Source organism: Haliotis rufescens, unplaced genomic scaffold, assembly GCF_023055435.1.
Source record: "Haliotis rufescens isolate VD_foot unplaced genomic scaffold, xgHalRufe1.0.p SCAF_8, whole genome shotgun sequence".
NCBI lineage: Eukaryota > Metazoa > Mollusca > Gastropoda > Lepetellida > Haliotidae > Haliotis > Haliotis rufescens.
Genome location: NW_025964372.1, coordinates 1526877 through 1547548, shown reverse-complemented (window position 1 = coordinate 1547548; position 20672 = coordinate 1526877). Strand labels below are relative to the sequence as shown.

General features: G+C 41.4%; 1 protein-coding gene across 1 annotated transcript; it reads right to left on the bottom strand.

Annotated features, from left to right (window-relative positions):
- Window positions 1-655: 655 nt before the first annotated feature.
- On the bottom strand, window positions 656-20351 carry LOC124144689 (serine/arginine repetitive matrix protein 1-like). Its single transcript, XM_048389237.1, has 9 exons — window positions 20339-20351; window positions 19810-19944; window positions 16213-16368; window positions 14469-14726; window positions 12380-12535; window positions 10671-10892; window positions 9470-9697; window positions 7547-8995; window positions 656-7165 (listed from the first exon to the last, which is right to left on the bottom strand). Exons 1-9 carry the CDS (start codon window positions 20349-20351, stop codon window positions 7140-7142), a joined length of 2643 nt encoding a protein of 880 aa, XP_048245194.1. The 3' UTR covers window positions 656-7139.
- Between the last annotated feature and the right edge of the window lie 321 nt (window positions 20352-20672).

Here is a 20672-nt window from a genome sequence, read left to right as displayed (position 1 = left end):
TTAGTATATTATTCAATGTACGTTATTCTCCGACATGTTTTGGCCATTTATGGGTTTTTCAATATGGCTGCCATGTCGGCCATATTTAGAATAGGATCTGAATTCAGTTTGCACTTGATGGAGACACCATAGATGGGATTCATGGAAAATTACTGCTTCATAGGCCTTGGAAGATTTAAAGGTAATGTAAAAAATGTACAAGTTAACGACGGAAAAACCAGACAGTTCACCATGACAAGCTCACTGCCAGGTGAGAGTTGGTAGAATATTGCAAGTTGTTCACAAAATAAACAAGAGTTTGCCACTAACGTGGCTATATCCCCCGCCCCTGTTGCAGAATATATGACATAATGAAATCTAAACAAACCCTAAACTTTTTTAACCGAGTTGGAACTTGTCATGGAAATGTAAATTTGGAACCTAAGTCCATCTTGTTGCCATGGAAACGTAAAAAATAAAATTTTCTAAAATTTCAAAATAGCAAAAGGCACCAGTTCAGCATGTACTTGACAGACCTGCAAAGTTTCATGAAAAAATATTGAACGCCTTCTGAGTTATGCTCCGGAAACGAAACGTGATGGACGGACGGAGCCCATTTCTATATTCCCCGCCAACTTTGTTGGGCGGGGGATAATAAGGAGCAAGACACCAAACAAACTAGCACAGAAAAGGTTTATGTAGAATGTTAACATCAAAGATCATGTAATAATAACAATTTCATTCAGCAACCTCCATGTTTCTGTTCTCAAGTTCATACAACAGGATCCTGACCGGAAAAATATGGCTTGATCGGTAAATTCCATTACATGTAAATATACCTCTTGACTTGTAAGCAACATTTGACACTTGCAGGGTGTATGATCCATCCTTTCAGTTAGCTGTAATTTTATATGGCTGATCACAACACATAGCCACAGATGTACAATGATAGTGAATTCATTGGCAGTGATTGCCATTCTTAAAATAAACCTTGATCATTATGTATAGCCATTAACAGTTGCTTTGGTTTAATTTGGGTAGTTTCTTACCAAGCTTTGTTGTTGAAAAGCATGCAAAAGGTAAAACAAAACATAATATAAAAATTGATCAGCAAATACTAGTGTCTTGAATTTTGTATGCCACTGGTAGATATTAAAACCCTGGAAAAAGTATCCATTACATGTGGATTTCATCTGGACTATAAAATCAACAGGACAAGATAGTGTACTAATATCACATTCAATGAAATGAACATGTCAACAACTGACTGACATAAATAAACACATATATAGTATACAGAAATTGTAATAAAAACATGTCAAATATTATACAGAAATTGTTATAAAAACATGTCAAATATTATACAGAAATTGTTATAAATACATGTCAAATATTATACAGAAATTGTTATAAATACATGTCAAATATTATACAGAAATTGTTATAAAAACATGTCAAATATTATACAGAAATTGCGAGTCAACTTCCTCCTTGTCCTTTTTGCCATCATCATCATCATCTGACATCATCATCATCATCATCATCTTCAACATCCACAACATCATCATCATCGTCAACATCCACAGCACCATGAGCAGCAGTTTTAGGGATAATTGTAAGTAAAAACACATACTTGTGTTTCAAATCTTTGTTTCATTTACAACCCAAATGGAAACAGCCATAAAGAAATTATTGTTGTTGCTGAAGATAGTTTGACCAACAAATTTGAAGAACTTTGCAACTAACAGCAGTTCGAAGCAAGCCATCTGTTTTAAACATTTAAAAAATTTATTTAATACAGAAAGAAAAACACCAACCCATTAATTTCAGGTTACCTTAAAACACAAGTATCTTTATGTTGGCCTGATCAGGTAGAAAACATTATTAAAACAGTAACTTTAATTTAAAGATATCACCGAGGGTTTATACTCATCATGCTGAAATTTACTTCATCTGAAACTATTTCACCAAATGTCCTTTTGAGACACTCAGCATCCTTTAGTCAAAATCTCTGTTGCTTTAGAATATTTATAGACAAAACATTTCCCAAAACAAAGGGAAAGCTGTGTCAACATAACAAAATCTCCGCTCCAAAATGTTAAAAGAATCATTGCATCTATTAAACTTAAAGAATTCCACTTTGAAATTACTCTAGCTGCATCTGTATCCACACACATCCTGATAATGTGGCCAGTTTTACACAGGCATAATTCATCTCCATGTCAGAGTATATACTGGACACAAAATACTGCATCTCAACCTCAGACAAAAAATACTGCCTCTCATTAAGACACAAAATACTGCCTCCCATAAAGACACAAAATACTGCCTCCCATGAAGACACAAAATACTGCCTCCAATACAGTCACAAAATACTGCCTCCCATACAGACACAATATACTGTATCTAAACCCAGACACAAAAAACTGCCTCCCAAACAGACCCAAAATACTGATTTCCATACACAGACAGGAAATACTGCCTCCCATACAGACACAAACTACTGCCTCCCATAAACAGACAGGAAATACTGCCTCCCATACAGACACAAAATACTGCTTCCCATACAGACACAAAATACTGCCTCCCATACACAGACAGGAAATACTGCCTCCCATACAGACACAAAATACTGCTTCCCATACACTGACACAAAATACTGCCTCCTGTACACAGACACAAAATACTGCCTCCCATACAGACACAAAATACTGCCTCCCATACAGTCACAAACTACTGCCTCCCATACACAGACACAAAATACTGCTTCCCATACACAGACACAAAATACTGCCTCCCATACAGACACAAAATACTGCCTCCCATACAGACACAAAATACTGCCTCCCATACACAGACAGGAAATACTGCCTCCCATACACAGACACAAAATACTGCCTCCCATACACAGACAGGAAATACTGCCTCCAATACAGACACAAAATACTGCCTTCCATACAGACACTATATACTGTATATAAACCCAGACACAAAAGACTGCCTCCCATACAGACACAAACTACTGCCTTCCATACACAGACACAAAATACTGCTTCCCATACACAGACAGGAAATACTGCCTCCAATACAGACACAAAATACTGCTTCCCATACACTGACACAAAATACTGCCTCCCATACAGACACAAAATACTGCCTCCCATACACAGACAGGAAATACTGCCTCCCATACAGACACAAAATACTGCTTCCCATACACTGACACAAAATACTGCCTCCCATACAGACACAAACTACTGCCTCCCATACACAGACCCAAAATACTGCCTCCCATACACAGACACAAACTACTGCCTCCCATACACAGACCCAAAATACTGCCTCCCATACACAGACACACAATACTGCCTCCCATACACATAAAGGAAATACTGCCTCCCATACAGACACAAAATACTGCCTCCCATACACTGACACAAAATACTGCCTCCCATACACTGACACAAAATACTGCCTCCCTTACACAGACACAAAATACTGCCTCCCATACAGACACAAAATACTGAATCCCATAAACAGACAGGAAATACTGCCTCCCATACAGACACAAAATACTGCCTCCAATACAGACACAAACTACTGCCTCCCATGAAGACACAAACTACTGCCTCCGACGAAGACACAAAATACTGCCTCCCATACACAGACACAAAATACTGCCTCCCATACACAGACAGGAAATACTGCCTCCCATACAGACACAAACTACTGCCTCCCATGAGACACAAAATGCTGCCTCCCATACAGACACAAAATACTGCCTCCCATACACAGACAGGAAATACTGCCTCCCATACAGACACAAAATACTGCCTCCCATACAGACACAAAATACTAAGTGTACTGTAGCTTTGTTTTGCTGATAGTTATTATAAATCTTATGATTAAATCTAGTTTGATAAGGATTACTACTAAAAATATATATTTTGTTCTTCTTGATGGTATGATACAAAGATGGAGAAAAGGAAAAAGTCAACACTGTCGACTGGAGAGAATAAGAGAGAAAACTATACCCTTGGCACCAACCGCCAAGAATAGCAGTCAAAACTACCGAAGGTTCCAACTGCCCCAATATAGAATCAACACATCTGAGGGTTCCAACTGTTGGGAAAGAGAATCAACACAACCAGTTGTTCCAACCACTATCAACTGCCAAGTATATGAGTTGACACAACACAGGGTATCAACTGTCAAGTATATGAGTTGACACAACAGAGGGTATCAACTGCCAAGTATATGAGTTGACACAACAGAGGGTATCAACTGCCAAGTATAAGAGTTGACACAACAGAGGGTATCAACTGCCAAGTATATGAGTTCACACAACACAGGGTATCAACTGCCAAGTATAAGAGTTGACACAACACATGGTATCAACTGCCAAGTATAAGAGTTGACACAATAGAGGGTATCAACTGCCAAGTATAAAGTTGACACAACAGAGGGTATCAACTGCCAAGTATAAGAGTTGACACAACACAGGGTATCAACTGCCAAGTATAAGAGTTGACACAACACAGGGTATCAATTGCCAAGTATTAGAGTTGACACAACACAGGGTATCAACTGCCAAGTATAAGAGTTGACACAACACAGAGTATCAATTGCCTAGTATAAGAGTTGACACAATAGAGGATATCAACTGCCAAGTATAAGAGTTGACACAACACATGGTATCAACTGCCAAGTATAAGAGTTGACACAACAGAGGGTATCAACTGCCAAGTATAAGAGTTGACACAACACAGGGTATCAATTGCCAAGTATAAGAGTTGACACAACACAGGGTATCAACTGCCAAGTATATGAGTTGACACAACACATGGTATCAACTGCCAAGTATAAGAGTTGACACAACAGAGGGTATCAATTGCCAAGTATAAGAGTTGACACAACAGAGGGTATCAACTGCCAAGTATAAGAGTTGACACAACACAGGGTATCAATTGCCTAGTATAAGAGTTGACACAATAGAGGATATCAACTGCCAAGTATAAGAGTTGACACAACACATGGTATCAACTGCCAAGTATAAGAGTTGACACAACACATGGTATCAACTGCCAAGTATAAGAGTTGACACAACAGAGGGTATCAACTGCCAAGTATAAGAGTTGACACAACAGAGGGTATCAATTGCCAAGTATAAGAGTTGACACAACAGAGGGTATCAACTGCCAAGTATATGAGTTGACACAACACATGGTATCAACTGCCAAGTAGAAGAGTTGACACAACAGAGGGTATCAATTGCCAAGTATAAGAGTTGACACAACAGAGGGTATCAACTGCCAAGTATAAGAGTTGACACAACACAGGGTATCAACTGCCAAGTATAAGAGTTGACACAACAGAGGGTATCAACTGCCAAGTATAAGAGTTGACACAACAGAGGGTATCAACTGCCAAGTATAAGAGTTGACACAACACAGGGTATCAATTGCCAAGTATAAGAGTTGACACAACACAGGGTATCAACTGCCAAGTATAAGAGTTGACACAACACAGGGTATCAATTGCCAAGTATATGAGTTCACACAACACAGGGTATCAACTGCCAAGTATAAGAGTTGACACAACAGAGGGTATCAACTGCCAAGTATAAGAGTTGACACAACACATGGTATCAACTGCCAAGTATAAGAGTTGACACAACACATGGTATCAACTGCCAAGTATAAGAGTTGACACAACAGAGGGTATCAACTGCCAAGTATAAGAGTTGACACAACAGAGGGTATCAATTGCCAAGTATAAGAGTTGACACAACAGAGGGTATCAACTGCCAAGTATATGAGTTGACACAACACATGGTATCAACTGCCAAGTAGAAGAGTTGACACAACAGAGGGTATCAACTGCCAAGTATAAGAGTTGACACAACACAGGGTATCAACTGCCAAGTATAAGAGTTGACTCAACAGAGGGTATCAATTGCCAAGTATATGAGTTGACACAACACAGGGTATCAACTGCCAAGTAGAAGAGTTGACACAACACATGGTATCAACTGCCAAGTATAAGAGTTGACACAACAGAGGGTATCAACTGCCAAGTATAAGAGTTGACACAACAGAGGGTATCAATTGCCAAGTATAAGAGTTGACACAACAGAGGGTATCAACTGCCAAGTATATGAGTTGACACAACACATGGTATCAACTGCCAAGTAGAAGAGTTGACACAACAGAGGGTATCAACTGCCAAGTATAAGAGTTGACACAACACAGGGTATCAACTGCCAAGTATAAGAGTTGACACAACAGAGGGTATCAATTGCCAAGTATATGAGTTGACACAACACAGGGTATCAACTGCCAAGTAGAAGAGTTGACACAACAGAGGGTATCAACTGCCAAGTATAAGAGTTGACACAACACAGGGTATCAACTGCCAAGTATAAGAGTTGACACAACACAGGGTATCAATTGCCAAGTATAAGAGTTGACACAACACAGGGTATCAACTGCCAAGTATAAGAGTTGACACAACACAGGGTATCAATTGCCAAGTATAAGAGTTGACACAACACATGGTATCAACTGCCAAGTATAAGAGTTGACACAACAGAGGGTATCAACTGCCAAGTAGAAGAGTTGACACAACAGAGGGTATCAACTGCCAAGTAGAAGAGTTGACTCAATAGAGGGTATCAACTGCCAAGTACAAGAGTTGACACAACACAGGGTATCAAATGCCAAGTATAAGAGTTGACACAACAGAGGGTATCAACTGCCAAGTATAAGAGTTGACACAACACAGGGTATCAACTGCCAAGTATAAGAGTTGACACAACACAGGATATCAACTGCCAAGTATATGAGTTGACATAACACAGGGTATCAACTGCCAAGTATATGAGTTGACACAACACAGGGTATCAACTGCCAAGTATAAGAGTTGACATAACAGAGGGCTTCAACTCCGAAGAACAAGAGTCTAACACAACAGAAGGTTTCAACAATCTGTCACTGGAAATTCTGATGGAGATGGTGATGGATTCTGCTGGTGAAAACAGACAATAGCCATGGGATGTAAGGGGATACAGATACTCAGGGGCTCAAATTGTCAAAACACACAAAACCTAGTAATGTATCTACCAAGATCAAGCCACATAATACCTACTTGTCCCTATCGTCCTACTGATGTGGTCTGTGGTGTGATGCTGAAAAAAGAAATATTCAATTAGAAGGCAAGCTACAGGTTTGTCAAAATGTATCTCTTTATCTCAGTAATATCCATACATCTATCCCAGCAACAAGATGTGACAACTTTGAAGTCCATTGTTACAACGTGTGTTCTGGCATCATGTTACTTGATTTTAGTATAGGGACCATTATCAGCAGATCTGACAAGAACTTTTAATGAGACTCAAGCTTACCGATTTTAAAAGGAATCTATTCTTAACATGCTACCCCTGCCAGGGTAATTGGATTGTGATGATGGAGCATGCTGCAGTTTATAAAAACAAATTAAATTATCTCCAAATACTGTTTGGCTTGGAGGCTTTGAAAACAGTGAGAAACAGTAAATAGTAAATACTTACATGTTGAAGTGGGGTAAGTTGAACAGTGTGCAGATGATGATGATGACTTGTGAGGAAGATTCGAGTTTCTGTTTTCATAGGAGGAGGAAGAGGATACTTCAGCAAGAAGTTCGGAACCAGCTTTCATTATGTCCCATGCTGGTCTTGGAGAGACAGCAACGCTCTCAGAGGAACTTGAACCAGAGGAGTGAACATTTTCTAACCTACTGGTGCTTGGTAGTCTTTGGATCCCTTTCTTGGATCCTACAGAGTGTGGCAGTCCATCTTTCAGGCCTGCAGCCTTTGTTTGGCTTTCAGTGAGCATTTCAGGTGTGCATTTAGGTCCACGTGGTGACTGCCATTTGGGAGACTGAGCCTGCTCATAGCCTGTTTGTCTCCTTGCAACAGGTGGCTTATCCACTGAGTTGGAAGTTGAAGGCAATGGAGCTATGCTGTTGAATGACTTGCCATGTCTGCCTGCCACCTTCCCTACTGGTGGACGTGGTGCATATGATCCAAAGCCTGATCTATGGCTGGATTGATGATCCTTTACTACTGATGGACCAAGACCATATCCAGAATCCAGGACCATGGCAGATTTCACTGATGTCTCTTCTGGTTTGACTGATGCGGACATCTTACCAAAGGACTTGAACTGATGCTCTTTTGGACGTCGTAGTCTGGATGTGGTGGAGTCAGGTTTCTGTGAGTCCACTGTCTGCCTTGCAGATTCAATACTCTTCTCCGACACCTTATTGCTTGGTGCCCTTGATTGTGGATACCTTGAAAGAGACCTTGCCCCCGTCTCTGGTGCCTTTCTGTCAGGTGGAGAAGGATGTAAGGATGGCCTAGGGTTTGATGTTGGTGGACTTACAGATTCAATCCTGTTGGACTCAGTATTTACTGGATCAGGTCCTCTTGATGTCCTTGTATCAAGGTTATTGAAGGATCTAATTCTAACATCTGAGCTCCTTTGAGATGGCTTCCCAATGGGTTTCAAGGAATGAACTTTCTGCTCCTCTTGAAAAATGGCAGAACCTGCAGATGCAAAGGCTCTGCGTCTTGACATTCTTTTGGAGGTAAGTGATTCTGATACATCTCGAGGGATCTCACCCTCCTTTTGACTGGTAGGAATAGGTGCGAGAGGGGATTGGGCTCTGTATGACCCATTGCTCACTGCTTTCAGAAACTTTGTCTCCTTTGGAGTAATATCAAGCAGAACTTTAGGAGGACTATCCAGATCTCGCATGTGCTTCACAGGGGGAAGTGGCTTCCCTTTCTTGAATGCATCAACTGGTTCTAAATCATCTTCATCAGTACTCTTGCTCATGTCGAGGAGTTTACGAAGCTCAGGTTCTGTAGAGCTGCCTGAATTTGACTGGAGGGAATCCACAAGAGAATCGGAGTTGTTGACAAAAAACGATGGCAAGTTGGTTTTGGTAGATGCTCGCCTCAAGCTAATGACTCCATCTGTGAATGAAAGGGTATTACACTTGGTCAGCTATTTCACCAAGATCCAAATGTACACACTGCATACAGACAACAGAAAACTTTGGTATTGTGTATTGGTTGTTTTATGCTAGGCAGCAATGTTGAAGTCCAACTCCCAGTACATTATCAAGACTTCACAGTAAAACCAGTGGTTGACAGTATGAGCAATTGATGTTTGTGCGCGCTGACACAAACTCCTGGGTCATACATTATAACCACGCTATCATCATTAGTCTGATCTGATGACAAGCATGGATCACTGGATCTTATTTTGCCCTGGAACCCAACTTGAAAATGTCCACACTGCATTGAGTAGACTTTTGTGTCAAAACATTCCCACATGCTAAAGCTAAATCTGACCTATCTTGTATGTGACTGATTTTTCATTTAGAAAAGCATTTGGGGTCAATATATTTCAACATGGTATTTGTAACATGGGAAGTTCAATCTTACCTATGTTGTATTTGAATGACTTTGGTTTCTCCAATCCAAGAAGTCTGTACATTTCTGCATCTGAAGACAGTTCACTGCTGGAGGTGTCTGGTGTGCATTTCTCTTCTGGTCTCCTCACAGTCTTCTTCTTAGGTGGAGGGCTTGGGAACAGTTCCCGCATTAGACCCACACGGCTCTCACGTGCCATGGCAAGAACTCTGTTTGGACGACGTGGTGTTGAACTTCTCTCTGTGATGGATACATCAATCATCAATCATCAATCATCATCATCATCATCGTCGTCGTCATCGTCATCATCATCATCATCATCATCATCATCAATATTAGGAATGAAAATCAAAAGGATCCTTGTCACAACCCTAATGTTTAACACCAAAGTATAAGAGCACAACTCTATCAGATCCAGTGGGAAACAGAAGGTTTATAAGGAGCTCACAAACCCAGGCTGATGACAGCAACCCAGATCGAAACTACACACACCATCGAGATTACCCTTAGGTGTCAGCCTAAACCCTTTTCTCATCAGATCCAATGTGTATTTGCCAATTGGGTTTGCCATTTACCAGTGTTCCTGCTAGCTTTTGAAAATGCCAATCCTGGTGGACTGGCAACTGTTTACTCTAAAAATTACCAATCCATCCAAGTTTTGTCAATCCCAACTTTCAAGAAATAGAAAAACGTATGAAAATTTAACTAATTCAACATCATGTTCAATGCAATGACGTCCTCTGAAGTAACTTAATTAGATCTACACGTCATTCACACAAAGTACAGTCTCTTTTTTCTTAATATTTAAGACAAATATAACCTTAACCATGAAATAAAGCAAAATGTTATTAATTTTTTAAATTAAAAATAGACACTGGAAAATCCTGATAGTAACAGACAGGCTGACTTTGTTAAAAAAAATATACTATTGCCAACAAACATTTATGAAGTACTTTATTTGCCAGTCCACAGGGACTGGTAGTCACATGAATTACTGGTCCCAGCCTAATTCTACCAGTAAAAAACTGGTAATTATCGGTAAACGAGAACTTACTGAGTCTACTTAGGACACGGACCTATAAAACAATACATGTTATACAAGTCTGTGCTAACAATCACCATAGGTTGCTGGGGACCTATTCCAACCTAGAATTCCCACAGGGTCTCAAATGTTTAAACAATTAAATACATATCAAGCTCAAAAGCAAGTTACCTCTTTCGGTCCTGAAGTCCTGTTTTGCCCAAAATGTCTTGCGAGTATCTGCATCTGAGGAGCAGTCACTGCCTGATGATGCTGTACGGTCCAGGGGGATGGACTCAGATTCAGATGACCTGGTGGCAGGAGGGTAAGGCGCTGGCGCTGGTGCTGGTGCAGCTGAGACATCAAAGTCAGCATCAAGTGACCACCTCTCGACCTCATTGACAGGGGGTAATCCTGGGAATGAACAAAGCACCATACTATGAATGGTTGAAATGAAATAGGACCTTTAGTGTGATTAGTGATTGCATCATACACAGAGAGTGGAAACACTTCGTAGAGAGAACAAGACAATGTCAGAACTAATAACATAAACAGCTGGGCAAAAGAAAGTATAAACTTGAAAATTGGATTTGACAAAAAAATTACAAATATTATAAAAACTTTGCCAGTTGCCAAAACACTGCAAACTTCAGTTCCAAACCATAACTTGGATAGCTGTATCAAATCCATCATCATCAAATAGCCATTTCTTGTTTGTTTCCTCTGCTTTAGTCAGAATTACCATTATGTTTCCTAAACAAAATTTACACGAAATAAGATAAAATAATATACATCTACACAAATATATTTATATTTCTACAGCATAATGCATTATAGAAACAATTATATAGTTTAGGATCCACAGGCTCTTTCTAGTTGTTATAAAATGTCTCCTTGAACCATGGATTCATTGTGTTTACCTCTGCTCAATGTCAGAATATTGTGGCCTTGGACTCAATCACATACTAACCAAGGAATATATTTTGACTGCTAGTTTAATGCATTGTTGTGCTAAAAAGAATCAAAATTATGTTTTCAAGTATAAAATAGGCTAAAACAGAATTTGAACATTTTCACCTCAAGCTCTGGCGTGTCCACTGACCAATGATTGATCAGGAAAGTAACATCTCAGATGTCATTTGGTCTCACACAAGTAAGACCTCCTGTGGAAGTCAGTATTAAAAAAATAACATGTTTTTCGTGCCTCAGACTCTAACAAACTATTCCAAATTTTCAATGATGAATGATGTGACACCAGTTCCTCAAGCTCTAACAGTGTTCGAAATAAGCGCTTGCCCTTAGGCCTGTGGCAGGTAGATCTCGTGTCAGGCGACTGAGGCCCGTAGTATCGAATTTGTTTGGCTTATCTGCCATAGATTGATGTGTTGTTTCATTTTGCACAATAAGCTGCAGTTTTATAAATGAGGGTGTGAAGAATTTAGTCAGGGTCTGAAGCTTCTAAAGTCTGTGGGTCCTGATGGCAGCCAAACAATTTCAAACACTGTTGATGCTGGGGGATGCTGGGTCCTTGAGGTTTGTCATATAGTATCTGAATCTAGGGAACCCTACATCCTTAACATTAGCATAAGGGCAACGGCAAGGATCCCTGGACTTTCATCTCAAGCCGGACCCTGGCTGTTGTTTCAGCAGGTTGCTTTACTTTGTAACTCCCTGTACATGCACGTGCAGTGGTTGCACAATTTGATTTAGATGAGAAGTAAAGCCATGATTCAGGCTTGTGCATTATTGTGTAAAGAGCCCATGTGGTGTAAATAGATTTGCAGTCTGTGTGTCACTGATATGGATTCAACCCTTGAGGCTCCATGTCCGTAAAGTGTCTTCTGGCATGCTACAAGAGCAGGAGATAATGGTGTTTTCATGTGACACTATCCAGCATTTACCTGTCCCCAGGTGAGACTGTGCATCTCTTCTTGGAGTCTTACTGTCTGCTGCTACAGGTGTCAGCTTGGTGTCTTGTCCCTCATCGGAGGTTTCAGAACTTGGCTCTTCAGGCAATGAGAGATGGTTCTCTTGGGCAGAATCTTGACTGTCTATGGCTGTGGAGTAAATGGTGGTTTGGTATTTATGTTTTTTTTAATTCTGAGTGAGTGAATGTTGTTTCATGACTGAGTAAATACTCCAGCAATATCATGGTAACTAGACTTGCCCAGACTGTTTGGTTTATTTGTTGCTAATGCCACACTCAGGAATATTCCAGTTGTATGAAGGCAGGCTGTGAACAATCACAACTGGGCTCAAACCAGAGATGGATATTGAGTGACTGCCCTTACCATTGGACTATGACGACATACAAGCAGTCAAGTCTTTGAGCACCTGATCAATTTAGTCGCCTCTTACGACAAGCATAGGCCGCTGCATGATGGGACAATTCTAACCCGGAACACCTCGGGGAGATTTCATCTCTGAATCTGTTTGATCTCTTTATCACACCAATTATAGTGGGAAGACCAGTGGGAGAAACTAACAGTTTTATAAGGACTATATATAGTCCTTATAATGATAGCACATAGTAAAACCCTTACAAATGGAACATTGTTACGAGTCCTCATGACACCTTAACTATTGGGCAGTTTCACAAGGACTACAGGACTAGTGGCAAATTCTAACACTGGATCTTGCATCTTAACACCACTGTGAGGGTGTCTTTACACTACTGTGAGGGCGTCTTTACACTACTGTGAGGGCATCTTAACACCACTGTGAGGGTGTCTTAACACTACTGTGAGGGCGTCTTTACACTACTGAGAGGGCATCTTTACACTACTGTGAGGGCATCTTTACGCTACTGTGAGGGCGTCTTTACACTACTGAGAGGGCATCTTTACACTACTGAGAGGGCATCTTTACGCTACTGTGAGGGCGTCTTTACACTACTGTGAGGGCATCTTAACACTACTGTGAGGGCATCTTAACACCACTGTGAGGGCGTCTTTACACTACTGAGAGGGCATCTTAACACCACTGTGAGGGCATCTTAACACTACTGTGAGGGCATCTTAACACTACTGTGAGGGCGTCTTAACACTACTGAGAGGGCATCTTAACACCACTGTGAGGGCGTCTTTACACTACTGTGAGGGCAGTGGGGTAGCCAAGTGGTTGAAGCCCTTGATGCTATTCCCCACATGGGTACAATGTTTGAACCCCATTTTTGGTGTCCCCCGCTGTGATATTGCTAAAATTGGTGTAAAACCATTCTCTCCTACTCACTCTCTAACACCACTGTGATCCTCAGCGCCCTTACCTTGCAGGCTCAAAGCCAAAAGTCATGAGGCTTCATGTGGTTTGGTAAGGATAATGTGTAAATCTAATAAGTGTGGTGTTGGGGGGTGGTGTTGGTGTTAGTTCTTCAGTAAAGAAATAACAAACATTCTTACTGGTCCAAGCCTAATTCTACCGGTAAAAAACTGGTAATTAACGGTAAACGAGAACTTACTATAATAATTTACTATAATAATATCCTAATAATGTACTCCAACCTTACAGTTAATGCATCAATACTGCTCAAGCTGCATGTACAAGAATAGCAGACAGATGCTTTAGCCATGGGTTTGTGGGCCACACCAGACAGTGTAGAGTGACATTTGTGCCAGCTGTTCACTATAGGGTGATTGAAGGGAGCATCATGGACAGATAAGAATTAGGGCTGAAGGGTCGAGTTGAAGTCTAAGGGGTGAGTGTTGTAAAATCACATGAACGAACTTTTAAAGCTGATATTAGAACTATATGTCAATCTCTGATGACAAATGCACATGTTTTTTTAGGCCACAATACATAATCATTACATTTTCATCAGACCACTCGATCCACTGAGTCTACTTAGGACACGGACCTATAAAATAATATATGTTATACAAGTCTGTGCTAACGATCACCATAGGTTGCTGGGGACCTATTCCAACCCAGAATTCCCACAGGGTCTCAAATGTTTAAACAATTAAACACATATCAAGCACAAACGCAAGTTACCACTTTCGGTCCTTAAGTCCTGTTTTGCCCAAAATGTCTTGCGAGTATCTGCATCTGAGGAGCAGTCACTGCCTGATGATGCTGTACGGTCCAGGGGGATGGACTCAGATTCAGATGACCTGGTGGCAGGAGGGTAAGGCGCTGGCGCTGGTGCTGGTGCTGGTGCTGGTGCAGGTGCTGGTGCTGGTGCTGGTGCAGCTGAGACATCAAAGTCAGCATCAAGTGACCACCTCTCGACCTCATTGACAGGGGGTAATCCTGGGAATGAACAAAGCACCATACTATGAATGGTTGAAATGAAATAGGACCTTTAGTGTGATTAGTGATTGCATCATACACAGAGAGTGGAAACACTTCGTAGAGAGAACAAGACAATGTCAGAACTAATAACATAAACAGCTGGGCAAAAGAAAGTATAAACTTGAAAATTGGATTTGACAAAAAAATTACAAATATTATAAAAACTTTGCCAGTTGCCAAAACACTGCAAACTTCAGTTCCAAACCATAACTTGGATAGCTGTATCAAATCCATCATCATCAAATAGCCATTTCTTGTTTGTTTCCTCTGCTTTAGTCAGAATTACCATTATGTTTCCCAAACAAAATTTACACGAAATAAGATAAAATAATATACATCTACACAAATATATTTATATTTCGACAGCATAATGCATTATAGAAACAATTATATAGTTTAGGATCCACAGGCTCTTTCTAGTTGTTATAAGATGTTTCCTTGAACCATGGATTCATTGTGTTTACCTCTGCTCAATGTCAGAATATTGTGGCCTTGGTCTCAATCAAATCCTAACCAAGGAATATATTTTGACTGCTAGTTTAATGCATTGTTGTGCTAAAAAGAATCAAAATTATGTTTTCAAGTATAAAATAGGCTAAAACAGAATTTGAACATTTTCACCTCAAGCTCTGGCGTGTCCACTGACCAATGATTGATCAGGAAAGTAACATCTCAGATGTCATTTGGTCTCACACAAGTAAGACCTCCTGTGGAAGTCAGTATTAAAAAAATAACATGTTTTTCGTGCCTCAGACTCTAACAAACTATTCCAAATTTTCAATGATGAATGATGTGACACCAGTTCCTCATGCTCTAACAGTGTTCGAAATAAGCGCTTGCCCTTAGGCCTGTGGCAGGTAGATCTCTTGTCAGGCGACTGAGGCCAGTAGTATCAAATTTGTTTGGCTTATCTGCCATAGATTTATGTGTCTTTTCATTTTGCACAATAAGCTGCAGTTTTATAAATGAGGGTGTGAAGAATTTAGTCAGGGTCTGAAGCTTCTAAAGTCTGTGGGTCCTGATGGCAGCCAAACAATTTCAAACACTGTTGATGCTGGGGGATGCTGGGTCCTTGAGGTTTGTCATATAGTATCTGAATCTAGGGAGCCCTACATCCTTAACATTAGCATAAGGGCAACAGCAAGGATCCCTGGACTTTCATCTCAAGCCGGACCCTGGCTGTTGTTTCAATAGGTTGCTTTACTTTGTAACTCACTGTATGTGCACGTGCAGAGGTTCACAATTTGATTTAGATGAGAAGTAAAGCCATGATTCAGGCTTGTGCATTATTGTGTAAAGAGCCCATGTGGTGTAAATAGATTTGCAGTCTGTGTGTCACTGATATGGATTCAACCCTCGAGGCTCCATGTCCGTAAAGTGTCTTCTGGCATGCTACAAGAGCAGGAGATAATGGTGTTTTCATGTGACACTATCCAGCATTTACCTGTCCCCAGGTGAGACTGTGCATCTCTTCTTGGAGTCTTACTGTCTGCTGCTACAGGTGTCAGCTTGGTGTCTTGTCCCTCATCGGAGGTTTCAGAACTTGGCTCTTCTGGCAATGAGAGATGGTTCTCTTGGGCAGAATCTTGACTGTCTATGGCTGTGGAGTAAATGGTGGTTTGGTATTTATGTTTTGTTTAATTCTGAGTGAGTGAATGTTGTTTCATGACTGAGTAAATACTCCAGCAATATCATGGTAACTAGACTTGCCCAGACTGTTTGGTTTATTTGTTGCTAATGCCACACTCAGGAATATTCCAGTTGTATGAAGGCAGGCTGTGAACAATCACAACTGGGCTCAAACCAGAGATGGATATTAAGTGACTGCCCTTACCATTGGACTATGACGACATACAAGCAGTCAAGTCTTTGAGCACCTGATCAATTTAGTCGCCTCTTACGACAAGCATAGGCCGCTGTATGCGGGGACAATTCTAACCAAGAACACCTCGGGGAGATTTCATCTCTGAATCTGTTTGATCTCTTTATCACACCAATTATAGTGGGAGAAACTAACAGTTTTATAAGGACTATATATAGTCCTTATAATGATAGCACATAGTAAAACCCTTACAAATGGAACATTGTTACGAGTCCTCATGACACCTTAACTATTGGGCAGTTTGACAAGGACTTCAGGACTAGTGGCAAATTCTAACACTGGATCATGCATCTTAACACTACTGTGAGGGCATCTTAACACTACTGTGAGGGCATCTTTACACCACTGTGAGGGCATTTTAACACCACTGTGAGGGCATCTAAACACTACTGTGAGGGCATCTTTACACCACTGTGAGGGCGTCTTTACACTACTGTGAGGGCATCTTAACACTACTGTGAGGGGCATCTTTACACCACTGTGAGGGCGTCTGTACACTACTGTGAGGGTGTCTTAACACTACTGTGAGGGTGTCTTAACACTACTGTTAGGGATCTCTTAACACTACTGTGAGGGCATCTTAACACTACTGTGAGGGCATCTTTACACTACTGTGAGGGCGTCTTTACACTACTGTGAGGGCATCTTAACACTACTGTGAGGGCATCTTAACACCACTGTGAGGGGCATCTTTACACCACTGTGAGGGCATCTTAACACTACTGTGAGGGTGTCTTAACACTACTGTGAGGGTATCTTTACACCACTGTGAGGGCATCTTAACACCACTGTGAGGGCATCTTAACACTACTGTGAGGGCATCTTTACACCACTGTGAGGGCATCTTAACACTACTGTGAGGCCATCTTTACACCACTGTGAGGGCATCTTAACACTACTGTGAGGGCATCTTTACACCACTGTGAGGGCATCTTAACACTACTGTGAGGGCATCTTAACACCACTGTGAGGGCATCTTAACACTACTGTGAGGGTATCTTTACACCACTGTGAGGGCATCTTAACACCACTGTGAGGGCATCTTAACACCACTGTGAGGGCATCTTAACACTACTGTGAGGGCATCTTAACACCACTGTGAGGGCATCTTAATACTACTGTGAGGGCATCTAAACACCACTGTGAGGGCATCTTAACACCACTGTGAGGGCATCTTAACACTACTGTGAGGGTATCTTTACACCACTGTGAGGACATCTTAACACCACTGTGAGGGCATCTTAACACTACTGTGAGGGCATCTTAACACTACTGTGAGGGCATCTTTACACCACTGTGAGGGCATCTTAACACTACTGTGAGGGCATCTTAACACCACTGTGAGGGCATCTTAACACTACTGTGAGGCCATCTTTACACCACTGTGAGGGCATCTTAACACTACTGTGAGGGCATCTTTACACCACTGTGAGGGCATCTTAACACTACTGTGAGGCCATCTTAACACCACTGTGAGGGCATCTTAACACTACTGTGAGGGCATCTTTACACCACTCTGAGGGCATTTTTACACCACTGTGAGGGTGTCTAAACACCACTGTGAGGGTGTCTTAACACTACTGTGAGGGCGTCTTTACACTACTGTGAGGGTGTCTTAACACCACTGTGAGGGTGTCTTAACACCACTGTGAGGGTGTCTTAACACTACTGTGAGGGTGTCTTAACACCACTGTGAGGGCATCTTTACACTACTGTGAGGGTGTCTTTACACTACTGTGAGGGCATCTTAACACCACTGTGAGGGCGTCTTAACACTACTGTGAGGGCATCTTAACACTACTGTGAGGGCATCTTAACACCACTGTGAGGGTGTCTTAACACTACTGTGAGGGCATCTTTACACCACTGTGAGGGCATCTTTACACCACTGTGAGGGCGTCTTAACACTACTGTGAGGGCATCTTAACACCACTGTGAGGGCGTCTTAACACCACTGTGAGGGCATCTTTACACTACTGTGAGGGCATCTTAACACCACTGTGAGGGTGTCTTAACACTACTGTGAGGGCGTCTTAACACCACTATGAGGGCATCTTAACACTACTGTGAGGGCATCTTTACACCACTGTGAGGGTGTCTTAACACCACTGTGAGGGCATCTTAACACTACTGTGAGGGCGTCTTTACACTACTGTGAGGGCATCTTTACACCACTGTGAGGGCATCTTAACACCACTGTGAGGGCATCTTAACACTACTGTGAGGGCATCTTAACACCACTGTGAGGGCATCTTAACACTACTGTGAGGGCATCTTAACATCACTGTGAGGGCATCTTAACACTACTGTGAGGGCATCTTAACACTACTGTGAGGGCGTCTTTACACTACTGTGAGGGCGTCTTTACACTACTGTGAGGGCAGTGGGGTAGCCAAGTGGTTGTAGCCCTTGATGCTATTCCCCACATGGGTACAATGTTTGAACCCCATTTTGGGTGTCCCCCGCGGTGATATTGCTAAAATTGGTGTAAAACCATTCTCTCCTACTCACTCTCTAACACCACTGTGATCCTCTGCCCCCTTACCTTGCAGGCTCAAAGACAAATGTCATGAGGCTTCATGTGGTTTGGTAAGGATAATGTGTAAATCTAGTAAGTGTGGTGGTGGGGGGTGGTGTTGGCGTTGGTTCTTCAATAAAGAAATAACAAACATTCTTATGGAAATATTATCTCCCATTACACTTTACCCTGTCTGGCCCAGGCAAACCATCAAGATACCATGACATCCAATCAGCCAGGTCACAGAATCAACCACCCAATCCTCATTTCAGACAAGCATGAGGTACAGAGGAACTATTCTTCACACAATCAAGATATGAAGAAAATTACACAAAAAGTTGGTTGGTTGGTTTGTTGTTTAACGCCGCACTCAGCAATATTCCAGCTATATGACGGCGGTCTGTAAATAATCGAGTCAGGACCAGACAATCCAGTGATTAACATCATGAGCATCGATCCACGCAATTGGGATACGATGACATGCATCAACCAAGTCAGCGAGCCTGACCAACCGAACCCGTTAGTCGCCTTTATGACAAGCATTGTCGCCTTTTACGGCAAGCATGGGTTGCTGAAGATCAATTCTACCCCGGATCTTCACGGGTCTACACAAAAAGAAATACATTGTGTATACTACTTACCAATCTGATCTAAATTAGAAACATCTATTCCAGAAAATGTGAAGTTTGGAGATATGGGGCAGACTTGCCGATCCTCCGAGTTGCCCGACTCCACCTCCGTAGCCTCCCCTGTATGAGGCGACTCATCAGATGGTGCTGTGGAGGCAGACACAAGAATACATGTGTTGCAGAAATGTCCAAAAATAAATAAATAAGAAATCTGGTTCGGTTGTACTTTTAGAGTCAGGTGGTGATGAAAACATAACATGTTTTATGTGTGTCCATCATGCTTATAACAGAACACAGCCTCAGATACTTGTATTTTATTTGTTTATTGTTTAATGCTGCACGCAGTGTTTTTTCCAGCAATATGGTCAAGGCCTGTAATTAAATGAGTCTTGACTGAGTGACCAGTGATTGATATAATGAGCAATGTCTCATGCTGTAGGTCACAATGACATGCAGTCAATTAAGTCTGACCAGTGATCATCCTCTCCATTTAGTAGCCTCTTACAGCAAGCATAGGTTGCTGGGGACCAACTGAACTAACCTGGAATCCCCATTGTGAAACTGAGTCTCAGAGGAGGTCTAACTAGATAGTCACAGGAATTCTTTACTCATGCTCCAGACTGGTGACTTACAACTCTAATACATTCTGACATTAAAATATATACATGATTTATCAGAGTACTTATTGCTCACCAAAGTAGTCATCAAATGGAGAAACTGTCCCTGGAAAATAAACAAATGAAATAACAATGTTTGTATATTGTGGTATTATTCAGCATTTCCAAAGTCTATATCACAATGAGACACCTTGAAAGACTTCAAACACATTTTTCATTTCAGAAAACAACAGGGGCATGACAGGGGTGTAATCCCCA

Bases quoted from the DNA above. Each gene is read 5' to 3' on its own strand.
- LOC124144689 (XM_048389237.1), bottom strand. The intron at 14,727-16,212 runs GTAAATGCTGGA...GTTCATTCCCAG, and splicing joins ACAGTCTCACCTGGGGACAG to GATTACCCCCTGTCAATGAG. The intron at 7,166-7,546 runs GTAAGTATTTAC...TTCTTTTTTCAG, and splicing joins AACTTACCCCACTTCAACAT to CATCACACCACAGACCACAT.